This window comes from Aotus nancymaae, unplaced genomic scaffold (assembly GCF_030222135.1).
Source record: "Aotus nancymaae isolate 86718 unplaced genomic scaffold, 86718_ANA_hifiasm-v0.15.2.pri h1tg000025l, whole genome shotgun sequence".
Taxonomy (NCBI): Eukaryota; Metazoa; Chordata; class Mammalia; order Primates; family Aotidae; genus Aotus; species Aotus nancymaae.
Genome location: NW_026988438.1, coordinates 24477492 through 24489808, shown reverse-complemented (window position 1 = coordinate 24489808; position 12317 = coordinate 24477492). Strand labels below are relative to the sequence as shown.

The 12317-nt window shown below is 44.0% G+C and overlaps 1 protein-coding gene across 3 annotated transcripts in view; it reads right to left on the bottom strand.

Moving 5' to 3' along the window:
* The window catches only part of AOAH (acyloxyacyl hydrolase), a 196896-nt gene that overhangs the window by 92516 nt on the left and 92063 nt on the right, over window positions 1–12317 (bottom strand). For all 3 annotated transcript variants that reach the window (XM_064380450.1, XM_012461274.2, XM_012461275.2), the window contains 5 exons: window positions 9616–9676; window positions 8158–8228; window positions 7234–7282; window positions 4749–4797; window positions 2513–2607 (listed from right to left, as the gene is read on the bottom strand). In XM_064380450.1, the coding sequence (XP_064236520.1) occupies window positions 2513–2607; window positions 4749–4797; window positions 7234–7282; window positions 8158–8228; window positions 9616–9676 (325 nt within the window). The remainder of the gene's footprint in view (window positions 1–2512; window positions 2608–4748; window positions 4798–7233; window positions 7283–8157; window positions 8229–9615; window positions 9677–12317) is intronic.

Below are 12317 nucleotides of genomic sequence, written 5' to 3'. Positions count from 1 at the left end.
GGAAAAGCAGGAAACACAGGGAGTCTATTTTACACCCCGGCCTGGCACGCAGTGGGGGTTGCGGGCTGAAGACGGATTTCCCCAACTCAAGAAAATACTCTTGCATTACTTATTTAGAAACGGCTTCCTCCCTGCCTGATGTCTTTTCTTTTTCTACAGTTTCTGTTCAATTGCCAGGACCTTTCCTGCATGCCTATCTTCCCTCTTGTTTTTCACATCTGGCCTTTTTCCCGAGTCCCAGAATCTCCCCAGCTGCCTGATCGCTTCGCTCTCCTGTTTCCTGCATCATCCAACTTGCAAGTCAGTATTGTCACTGCATTTTTCTATCAGGTGGTTGTTTCACCTTGAGGAAATCTTCCCCGATTTCTGAGTTCTTCTTTTTTATGTGTACAATTTCCTCTCAATTATTGTTGAGAACCTGAATTTAACATTTTACAAAATGTCACTCTCTTTCCTTCCATAAACTTTTTTCCAAAGAGCACCTTCATTTGTGTTCTTAGCACTTTTTATATATATCCAGATGTGTTCCCCAACTTGCTCATCTTTACAGAGGGAGGTCTATGCTTGCCCATTATGGGACCTGGAAGAGATTCTATCAGAGTGTTTGAATTCATATTCAATTTCTTTAACCTGGGAAGAGAAGGTCAAGGAAAAATGATGATTTCTGCAGGTTAACTTCTGGATCAGTTTCAGTTTTCTGGGAGAGGGAAGAGGGAAGTGCATCCATAGGTGGCTGTATGACTGGGCTTCCCCACTGTGCCCACATCCCTTTCTGGAGGGCAGGGGCACCACCCCCTTCCCTAATGGACAGGGTGGCTCTTGGCGTGAGCCTATTGTGGCAATGCGCCCACATTGTGTTACACCATTTTTATTGTGTTGTTTGATAGGGTCATCGAGAAGTAACGCCCCCGAGCTGCTGTTCCCTGTGCACTGCGTCAGACCTGGGCAGGGCTTTATGGGTGTGGCATTTATGTACCCACTACTTGGGTGTGTGGCATTCAGACTGCCCTTCCCTGCACCCTCCAGCTCCCACCCTTTGCCACACATTCTCCTCAGGTGTTTGCACAGTTTGAGAGAAAAATAATGGCCCTTCTGATAATGCAGCAAGTATGTGTGCAGGTGACGAGCTGGGAATATAGAGAATTGTCATTATATGTCTACTTCATATTTAGGAGTCGTTCTTCTGAGTAATGCATATAAATCTCACTTATAGTGGCTGATGCCTGATATAGAGTCAATAAATGTTGGTTTCCTTCCCCTTTCTTTGCCTTCTCTGAGTCTGTCATTGTTTGCTATTTTGCCTTGTGGCTGTCTTCTTGTTTTTTATTAAAAAACCCTCCAGGACAGTCTCATTGCTCTTTGGGAATGGATAGCAGGCTTGTCTGTCTTCTGACGCCTTCTGTGGAGCACAGCAGTGGCCATCAGGAGCCGAGCAGCCGGCTTAGCTCAGTGCTTCTTGCTTGCTCAGATAAAAAACAAGCTGGGTCAAATGTTATTTCTATTTCTATATCCTTGAGAAATCACCACACTATCTTCCACAATGGTTGGACTAATGTACACTCCCACCAACAGTGTTAAAGCATTCATGTTTCTCCACATCCTCTCCAGCATCTGTTGTCTCCAGGTTTTTTAATGATCGCCATTCTAACTGGTGTGAGATCTCAATGTGGTTTACATTTGCATTTCTCTAATGACCAGTGAAGATGAGCTTTTTTCCAGCAATCCCATTATTGGGTATATACCCAAAGGATTATAAATTATTCTACTATAAAGACACACACACAAATGTGGCACATATACACTATGGAATACTATTCAGTCATAAAAAAGGATGAGTTCATGTCCTATGCAGGGACATGGATGAAGCTGGAAACTATCATTCTCAGCAAACTGACACAAGAACAGAAAACCAAGCACCGCATGTCCTCACTCATAAGTGGGTGTTAAGTAACGAGAACACATGGACACAGGGAGGGGAACATCACACACCAGGGCCTGCTGGGGGGCGGCGGGGCTAGGGGAGGGATAGCAGGGGGTGGGGGAATTGGGGAGGGATAACATTAGAAGAAATACCTAATGTGTATGACAGGGGGATGGATACAGCAAACCACCATGGCATGCGTATACCAATGTAACAATCCTGCACATGTACCCCAGAACTTAAAAATAAAAAAACCCAAGCTGGACAGTCCCCGGAGTGCCCCATCCCGACCTCCATGGGGAAGGCAGCCTGGTGGGCTGTGTCCTTTCTATGCATTCTCCACCTTCTTGACTCCCCACTGCTGCCTTCAGGGTTCCTGGCAGCAGCTGGGCTGAGGCTGGAGAGGTGAGCAGAAGGAACCTTTTGCCATTTGTCTAGGACTGAAGTGACTGTGGATATGCCTTTTGTGGCAGATTTTGCTGAAGAGGGAAATTTGCACCTGTTTGGAGTTGGCATCACATTTAGAGAGAGTAAGGGGAAACAAAAACAAAGGCCAGCACATCTGGAATGATTACTGCCAAAATTACTTACCAAAGACATCTGCGACGCTGTGATCCATTCAGGAGAGATGTGAAAATGAGCCCCAGCTGAGTCTCCCAGCAAAATGATTCCCCTGGGCTGTGAACCTGGGCAGCACAATTTATTTACATTATTTATACACTCAAGTTGTTTGGAACCTCCAGACTGGATAGTTATGAGAGCAGATACCCTAGTGTGTATTCCAGGCACCGAGTGTTATAACAGCAATGCATTAACACTTTTTGCATGTTTGAGAGTGAGGGGCATAGCATTTAGGAGCTGAATGAGACTTCCAGGCCATTGGAGCTGCTAGCTAAGATGTAGAGATGCAGCTGTGTTTAGTGTGTTTCCCAGCTCAGCATAAAACAAACTGCTGTACAACATCTTGAGTGAATGATGGATGAATAAATGAATCAAAGCTTTATCTGAAATCAGAAATATGTCCTAAATTTTGGTTCTGGAAATTACTTTCTTGAAAACACACCGATGTCTATTACAATTCACTTTAAGAGTTAATGATCTTATGGAGCGATTTTGATTTTTCAAAGATGTTGTGGCCTTTTAAAGCCCTTAATCCATACAGGCAAAAGCACTGGATAGACGATTCTGGCCGATAAATGGAGAGGCGGAGATAGAAAGGTCTTCATGCAGCCCTGTATGGGCAGAGGTTCAGAATCACTTAATCTGACTCTGAGGTCCATCCACACGAATTACTCACCTGTGAACACATTCTTCCAAATTCCTTAAGATCCTCAAAGAATCAATTGATGCCTCCCAGAGGCAGAGAGAGGCATCTCCTTTTCCACTTCCAAATGCCTTAAACCATGCAGGAGGATAGCCTAGTCTCACTGCCTGGACCAGGGGTCTCACTCCTCAGAGCATGGAGGACCCAGCCCACTGAGTGACTGGGACACAGGGTCTGGGCGGATTCTGCAGTCTCTGAGCTGGAGGTCTACGTGTCCTGCCATCTTCAGTACCTAAGATTGATGCTTCTAAAGAAGCGATTCTCAAGGGGTCAAGCTGGCACATTTCTTTACCCCCTGAGGACATTGGCAATGTCTGGAGAATCTTTTCTGCTGGGGGTGCTACTGGCATCTAGTGGATAGAGGTCAGGGATACTGTTAAATATCCTACAATTTGCCACTTCAGTGGCTCCCCAGCCTGGGCTTCATGGATACCACTACTTGGTCACACAAATGGGGGCTAAGAAGGCCCAGGACATCCCGGAGGGCACAGGGAGAGTAGGATGTGGGGAATCTAAGAGGCTTTGCGCCAGGGCTTCACCTAGATCTGCCTATATTTCATTCATTGGTTTAATTGTTCATTCGTTCTTTTATTCATCCAACAAATATTCCTAAACTGCATAAATATGTAATAAGCCTTTACATTTTCTTTCCCTCTTCATCCCCTCTGAGAGCTTAAAGACAATTAGGCTTTAAGTTGATAGAATGCAAAGACGATATACTTTTTTTCCATGAAAACTCACAGCCAACTATAGCTCTTGGTTAGAATCGAAATCGTTGTTCAGAAAATGCCTGTTGAATGAATGAATGAATGAATGAATGAGGTGATTGTGAAACTGGGGAGAAAAGCATTGCCTAAACATAAAACAGTGACGTTACCATCAAGTGTTGGCATCACCATGAGCATATTTTCAGTAATGTGTGGGTGGTGAGGTTTCCCCAATGGAACTGGTGGTGCAGATGTTTGTGTCATCTGGGCACTTAGGGCACAGAGTTTTGCTCAGCTATTTTTGGGAAGCCCTCACAGGTTATAGCCTGGCAGTCTCTCTCAAGTCATTCAGACATTCAGATATGCATCTTTAGCCTAGTAGACACAGAGACTCATCCCGTCAGTAGAAGTCCAGGTGTCTGACCTTGCAGTGTAATTAGAAGAAAATGAAAAAGATTAAAAAATGTGTTATCTCTGCTGCTTGGTTTCTTATTTGGAAAAGTGCTAGATTTCCATTGCTCTTTTATCCATTTTGCAGCCTAATCCTCAAATAAAAGAGTCAATTAAACAAATTGTTTTGCTTTTTAAAGATTCTGCCCCCTTTTCTCCTTTTCTGAACCTTTTAAATAGTTTTTTTTTTTTTCTGATTTTTCATGAAAAAAATGTAAGTTGGTCAGCAGAGAGTAAATCCTAGCATCGAGCATGTTCTGACTTAGGTGGTCTGCTCAGTTCAATTTGACTCAGACTACGGAAGAACACACATCGTCATCACCACACTGACATCCACAATTCATACCTTCACAGAATTTCTTCTCATATGGAACTCCATCTTTTGGATCAACACCCTTTAAAAGAAAAATGATGCAATTAGCAGTTTGGTTTTAAATTTATGAGATAGATACACTAAATCTCTCCTAAATGGCTTTAAAAGCACAAAGGCAAATGAATAGACAAAACCCTTTAAAGTCTCTTAAGTCCCTAATTCAGCATAGCAATGCCCAGGCGAGTGAGAAGGGTTTGGGGGGAACTGAGGGTGGGAGTAAAAAGAGAGCCAGACACTGGGCCATCTCATTCAAGGGGATGCCGGGTAGGGTTCTGGGAGAGGTGCCTGGACCAGGGGTCTCAGTCCTCAGAGCATGGAGGGCTCACTGAGTGACTGGGACACAGGGTCTGGGCAGATTCTGCAGTCTCTGAGCTGGAGGTCTCCGTGTCCTGACATCTTCAGTACCTAAGATGCTTCCAAAGAAGAAATTCTCAAGGGGTTGATTTTGCACATTCTTTTACCACCTGAGGACACTGGCAATGTCTGGAGACATTTTTTGCTGGGGGTGCTATCGGCATCTAGTGGAGAGAGGTCAGGGATACTGCTAAATATCCTACAGTTTGCAAGACAGCTCCAACAAGGAATTATTCAACCCAAACATCAATAGTGACCAGATTAAGAAACCCAGAAGTAACACTGGGTCTGTGAATGGGACTGAATTGGCATGGTTGGGATATCCTAAAACCTAAAGTTAAAGCTACCCCTTAGTGGAGCTGCTAGTCCTTGGAAGGATTATTTATAGTATTCCAGGATGAAGGCACTTGCTGATCAGAGATGTGTTAACAGGAGCGTGCTTACTCGCCAGTCTTGGGAGCTCCCCATGCCCATTAAAACATGAAAGAACCTATTAGCATCACACTCAACACTGGGGTCCCTGGGACACATTCTGGGCAAGGCTGGACTTCACGGTTGTAAGACTCCCTCTGAGTTTATGATGTTGTGGCTCTGTGAGTTGTGCTTCTTCTGTGGAAGGGGATAGGTATGAAGGTGCTATGCCTTCTCCCATCACTGCTGATGAGCATCTTGCCTCCCTGAGCTCATGATGGATTTCCATTGATCTAGTACAGTCTCTCACTTGGCCTTCCTCCTTATATGGGTGGCACACCATGTCTGCAGCCTGGGTGGGACCATGGAATGCAGACAGGGCCTCGCACATTGATCAGTCCCCTTTGTCCTCCAACATGACAACTAGACCTGGGTTTTTCAGAACAAGAGCTAACTCGGGGATCTTGTCACCTTAAGCTCTCTAGGGGAGATGTCTTCTCCATGAAAAGGAAGCATGACTAGGGAATAGGATGAGTGGCGTGGGCTGGGGCATAGCCATCTGCCATGCTTTCCTTATCTTGGAGGCCATGGGACTGGAAGGCACACGGGTAGGTGACTGTTGGTGCAAGCCTGCACTATGAGTATCCTGGAGAGAGGAAAATATTTACAGAAACTTTTTCCTCTTCATTGAAGCAGATACATGAAGCAACCATTTAGAGGCAATTTAGATAATTTATTTAGGTAGGTGTACAAATGATTGCAGTTTTTGCATTAATTACAAAAACCACAATTTTGCACCAACATAATATCTTGAAGTTAGGGAATCTTAAGCTTCAGGGCCCATCCCAGCCCCCTGCCCATGTGAGTGCTGGGAATGACTGGGAGCTATAGAATATTCTAGGTGGAGAGGGGAGGCCAGGCAGCAATCAGAACATGTTTCCATGTAAACACTTCTGGTAAATCAGAAACAAGATCTCAAAAGAAAGGGAACTGAATTTCTGAGACTCCAGGAATTTATTAAGATTTTTTTGATGATTGTTTTAAAAATTACTCATTTTCATATTTGATTTTGTATTTTTAATTTGATATTCTTTTTCTTCATGAGGAACCCTGAAATCATGTAAGCTTAATACCCCACAAACTTGAGTCTGTTTCTGTGTTACTTTTGGCTTTCCTCTTTTCTTCCTTTTTCTTTCCCTGGAAGCTGCAAATCCATCATTCATAGGGAACTAGGACAGCAGCATTAAATGCCTCAAGGTGTGAGTAGTAGGGTGAATACTGGGTGATTTCTGCTCTGCCTGGCTAGGCTTATAGAAACGGAAAAAAAAAATGGCTGCAACAAAATAAGGACAGCATGTGGTTTGCTCCAACAGCTGTGTGGGTTGCTGTAAAACTTTGTTAACACCACTCTTCACTTAATTTCACACTGTTCAAAACAGTATAAAGGGATTAGATGTGGGTGACCTTAAGCAAGGCTTAAAGGAGCCATGACTGAGAAAGGCTACACTCTCATGACATCGTTGACACTCTTCATGCGTCGTCAGCATTCTAAACCCCTCTTCTAAGCAGCAGGAAAAGAGCTGCTTTAGGCTGTCATAGGCTTCCTTGGATCTAACTAAAGCAAATATGTGATGAGCTTCAGGAGAGGGAGGAATAAAGGAGAATGGGGTTCAAGGTGAATTTAGTTGCTTACCCAAATGCCATTACAATTTGAATCCTGATGGACATCCCAGTTGTCTGGCCTAAGAAGAAAGCGTTAACATTGGTCTTTGGCATATGCTTGTCTCTCAGTGAATGTCAGTTTTGTGCATGCATGCATGAATGAATGAATGCTACATGAAATGCCATGGAGAGACAATAGCATTCTTCATAGAAGAGTGTCACATCCCATTGTGTGTTGTGACATCAGAAGTCTCCATTCAGCTTCCTTGCTTTAACCTGGTTTGGGATATTTTCTGGGAGCTCTGGACCAAAATCCTGTCTTTTTCATCATTGATCACATTCATGGACCGCATTATTGTGGAATGGTGCCGATGAACATAATGAAAAATCTGCATCCCATTGTGCCTCTGAATGCCCAAATAACTGGTTAAATTAATGTTTTGATACTATAGTCACAACAAAGACGAGGGCTAGCGTATCTGTTTTTTGATATCAGAGATGCAACTGAACATCAGCCCAGGGCTAATGTATGACATGTTTTCCATTCATTGGAGGCTTCTCCTTACTCCCGGGGTAACAGGCCACTATTTCTGGGCCCAATTCTGCATGGAGGACTGATACAGAAGGCTGGATAAATGTCTACAATAAGATAATCTGTTCACTTGATTGTTTTTCCCAATTCACTGTAAGCTCAAGGAGAGGAGGTGTATTTCTATTTTGTTTACCACCCAGCATGATGCAAAGTGCTTGGCAAATTGTGGGTCCCTGATAAGCATTTCTTGGACAAATGAACGAATGAACGCTCTTCTTTTTTCAGTGAGCTTTACTTCAATCAGAACACGAAAACCTCTTCTCTCTGTAAGTGGGAATCCCCTAGGCTGGGGGAAGGAAATGTGCCTCTCGCCTTCTTTTCTGAAGATAATTTTAAAAATCAGCAACCAGCAGAAATAGTTACCTTCTGCCTGGGTACACCGACTCGTCACTGTCATTACAATCTCTCCCCCGCCAGTGATAGCCCCGCAGCGTCTGAAATTGAAGAGCACACACAGGAGGGGTTCAGCCCACTTTGATGTTATCCACGAGGCAGGTTAATCAGAGCTGTCTGAATGGCATTGACATCCACAGTTTTTAATTCAAATTCAATCTAGGATCACTAAAGAGCACTAAGAAAGTTAAGATTAATACAATAAGACATGCTGTGTGAAGTGACATGTAATATAATACCAGGGCCAATAACAGGTGGTAGGGTGTGTACATGTGTGTTGTGTGACATTGTGTGTGCCTGTATGTGTGTGTGTGTGTGTGGGATGCATGTGTGTGAATGTGAATGTGTATGTGTATGTATGGGGGTATGTGTATATGCATGTGTGTGTTTATGTGTATTCATATTGTAGATGTGTGTGCATGTGTCTGTGTGTATATGTGTTTGCTCATGTATATGTGTCTACAAGCACCTCCAGAAACAGCAGACCCATCCAACTCCCCAAAATCCCTCTATTAACCATCAGTCCTCTCAGGCTGTGAAACAATTGGCCTGTTGGGCCAAATTATTAATTTTGTTGGATAATTCTAAAGTCTCTAGCCAAATGGTTAATCTATGTAGGTTTAAATATTTGACCTGAATGATTGGAATCAAGAGTTATAATAATGTCAAATAATATTTTTATTTCCTCCTTTCCCAAGTAGCATATCTGAGATTTTCCAAACTTTTGGGACTTTGTGACATGTTACCTGCTTGTCGGCTTTCCCAGAGAGAATACTCTGACATTTTAACTGTTCTGAATCAAATGCACACACACTGTTTAAAAAGTAAGCTAAAGTAGATTTAAGAATTTCTGAAATAATTCACAAAACTTTTCAAGATAATTATAGTCCCCATGGAGAATTCCAGCTGGGAATGGAAAAAAACCGGTCTGGACCTAAGATTTACTTCAATGGTTTGTGTATCATCACAATGCTACACAGTCTGTCAAAAAAAAAATGTGAAATGGGCTGAGTGCGGTAGCTAATGCCTGTAATCTCAGCACTTTAGGAGGCTGAGGTGGTCAGATCACTTGAAGTCAGGAGTTTGAGACCAGCCTGGCTAACATGGCAAAACCGACTTTACTAAAAATACAAAACTCAGCCAGGTGTGGTGGTGCGCGCCTGTTATCCCAGCTACTCGGGAGGCATGAGAAGCACTTGAAACCAGGAGGCAGAGGTTGCAGTGAGCAGAGATAGTGCTACTGCACTCCAGTGTGGGCAACAGAATGCGACTCGGCCTCAAAAAAGAAAAGAAATCGTGAAATGATATATTGTTCATCAAATTAATAATGCATTCAAATGAAATTCAGCCTTGTCTTATTAAAGGAAAGAAATTTGTAGGAAGCAATGTGATATTAGTGAACATCTGGTTATTCCTAACAATACTTACTGGGAAAATGCTGTATTTGTCTGAATCTACGTCTTTGAATGGCACAGACTGTTCTATAGCTCTAGGAAAAAGAAAACAAAACAATCGATGAGCTAAGAAAAAAGTAGCAATGTTGGTGAAAAGAAATAGACGTTTTCTGATACAGCTGTGTTGAGTTTATGCCACAGAGGGCCATTCTAAACAGAAAATTAAGAGTCTGTGTGGTATCAGAGAGAGCCAGCAAAACTTTGCCAATCTCTGTTCTTCACCCAACAGAACTGTTTTCTCTGATATTAACTTGGCCTGTACAAGGAAGTGAACGAATTGAATTGAAATTTTAAAGGGCAAGGGATATTGATGTTGAGATTCCCAGGAAATATGAGATTGCACTTTGAGTCTAGTCAATGAACTCAGCACTACAAACTGAATTTTTGCCATTTTCCGCATTCTGTTATAGAAATCTTTTCTTCACATTTTACTCTTTTCAGTCACTTATCCTGAGAATCCTGATCATTTATCGGATATTAGCTGACAACTTTCACTCCCGTTCACGAGTCTGGGAAGCCAAGGACCCTGATGTGATGACTAAAGAAATTCATGCCAAAGTCATGGTCATTCTATGAGGGGGGATTTCCCCTTTGGAATCCTCACTACCAGACTTTTCCCAGCTTCTAAATGTCAAACATGGCCTTGGGTTTAGGAAAATCACTTATAGAGTAGCAGAATAATGCAGTCATATGGCAAAGAGACAGGAAAATAGGGTCTGGAGGCAGGGAACATAAGGCCGATTCACACTTCAGCTATCACAGGAAATATCCTCTCCATAGGGCATACGCCGTAAATGACTTTGCAACTTTACTTCATCCTCTTCATTTACATAGGATGTACCCCAAGGAGAGGGTATTCAAACTCACAGAAAGTCTGTAACAGGGCCTTCGAGCCCCTATTCTCAGGCCCGCTCCCACACTGTGGCATGTACCTTCATTTCAATAAATCCCTTCATTCCTTCCTTGCTTTGTGCGTTTTGTCCAATTCTTGGTTCAAGACGCCAAGAACCTGGACACCCTCCATCATTAACAGCAAGATGAGTCTTTCCTTGGAGCCTAGAATTTAGAGTGAGTAACACAACCTTTTATAGGAATTACGAAATAGTCTTTTGAATAAAGAGCATCTCAACAGTTCTGAGAACCTCAAGGCAAATAAATGCTAACTGCCACCCTGGAGCCTGTCTTATGAACTCTGGGATGTGGCAGAAGCTTAGCTTATAGGCCTCTTCGGTCAAACACTGAAGGGCACTGTGCTGGTTATATTAGCCTCTAAGGTTCTGTAGCCTGTATTCTGCTCCGTACTGTTGCGCTGGGAATTTTGCAAAATACACTTACCAGGTTCCCTTGGGAACTGGAGCTAGCACTGATGGGCAGAGAGAGCAGGAGGAGGAGAGGAGAAGTTGTTTTCTCTCTCTTTCTCTCTCTCTCTCTGGATGTTCCCTTCAGGACTCCAGCTCTAGTCACTGTGGGCCCAGCACCCATGGGTGGCCCCTCATCCATGGCTCCAGGACTGGCCCATGTGGCCTCTTGTTTTGCCCCCAGCACCCCAGCAGCAAGTGGCCTCCTAAGCCTGAGAACATCATCTCCTGCCTTTTGCGTCCTCTGTTCCCCTAGGGATGCTGGCTGCCTCCTGTCGTGCTCATAGCTGGGTAGCCTTGCCTTTCCCTTTTCACTCTTTCAGTCTTTTCAGCACTTTTTAAACTGGTACCTTATATTAAATCCTCTCTATGTGAGATGCCTTGCACAGCTCTGTTTCCTGACTGGACCACTGAGAGGAGGGCCTGGGATGTGTGAGTGCTGGTTAGGGTACTCAGAAAGGGTAGAGAGTGTGGGGGGTCGATAGCCACTTGGTGGACCCAATGAAGACAGAGCTTCAAGCTGATGTCTCATTGCTAGTCCTTCCTATATCCCTGCCCTGGGGAACAGAGGAGGCTGGAACCCTGAAAGGACAAGGCAGCAGGCTCCCTCTTAGGGTCCCCAAGAGGAATTATCCTTTTGAATTCAAGTGCTCTTGCCAGATACTGAGTTGAGCATGGTGGTTCAGTAAAGACTCTGGAGTCAACAGTTGGAATCACAGCTCCATCCACCACTTCCTCACCAGCTCTGCAATTCTCAGAAAGTTATTTAACCTCCCTGAGCCTCATTTTTAAATCTGTAAAATGTGACTCCTATCAGCTTTCTCACAGAGTTAAGGTGGGAGGATTAAGGGAAACCACATGAAAAGCTCCTGGCATTGGTCCTCACAAAGTGCTTGCAGCTGTGGTTATGAGCTCCTGCTGTAGGAAAGAGGAAATTCACCTTCCCCTTCCATTTGGGGTGGGGTTGAACAGGGCCAGAGACAGAGCCACCAGCGGGGAATTAGAAAGGTTCTACTCGCTGACTGCACACATCCACACTTACAGGGAAAGTGAGAACCAGCCCTGTGGAAGGTGGAGATTGTCCAGGAACAATTCAGGTGTGGGCTGTAGACAAATTTCACCCCCATCATCACCCACACCTTGATTTTCCTGTGGTGGGAGCGGAGGGGAATGGAGCTTCCCCGGTGGGCTCAGATGCTGTAATGCTACTTTCCCTCATGCAGGAGAGGAGCTAGGGCAAGATCATTCTTGGGGTCCTTCCTGCCTGATGCTCCAGGGTTTTTAGATCCATCCCATTCCTTGTCTACTCTGAGCTACA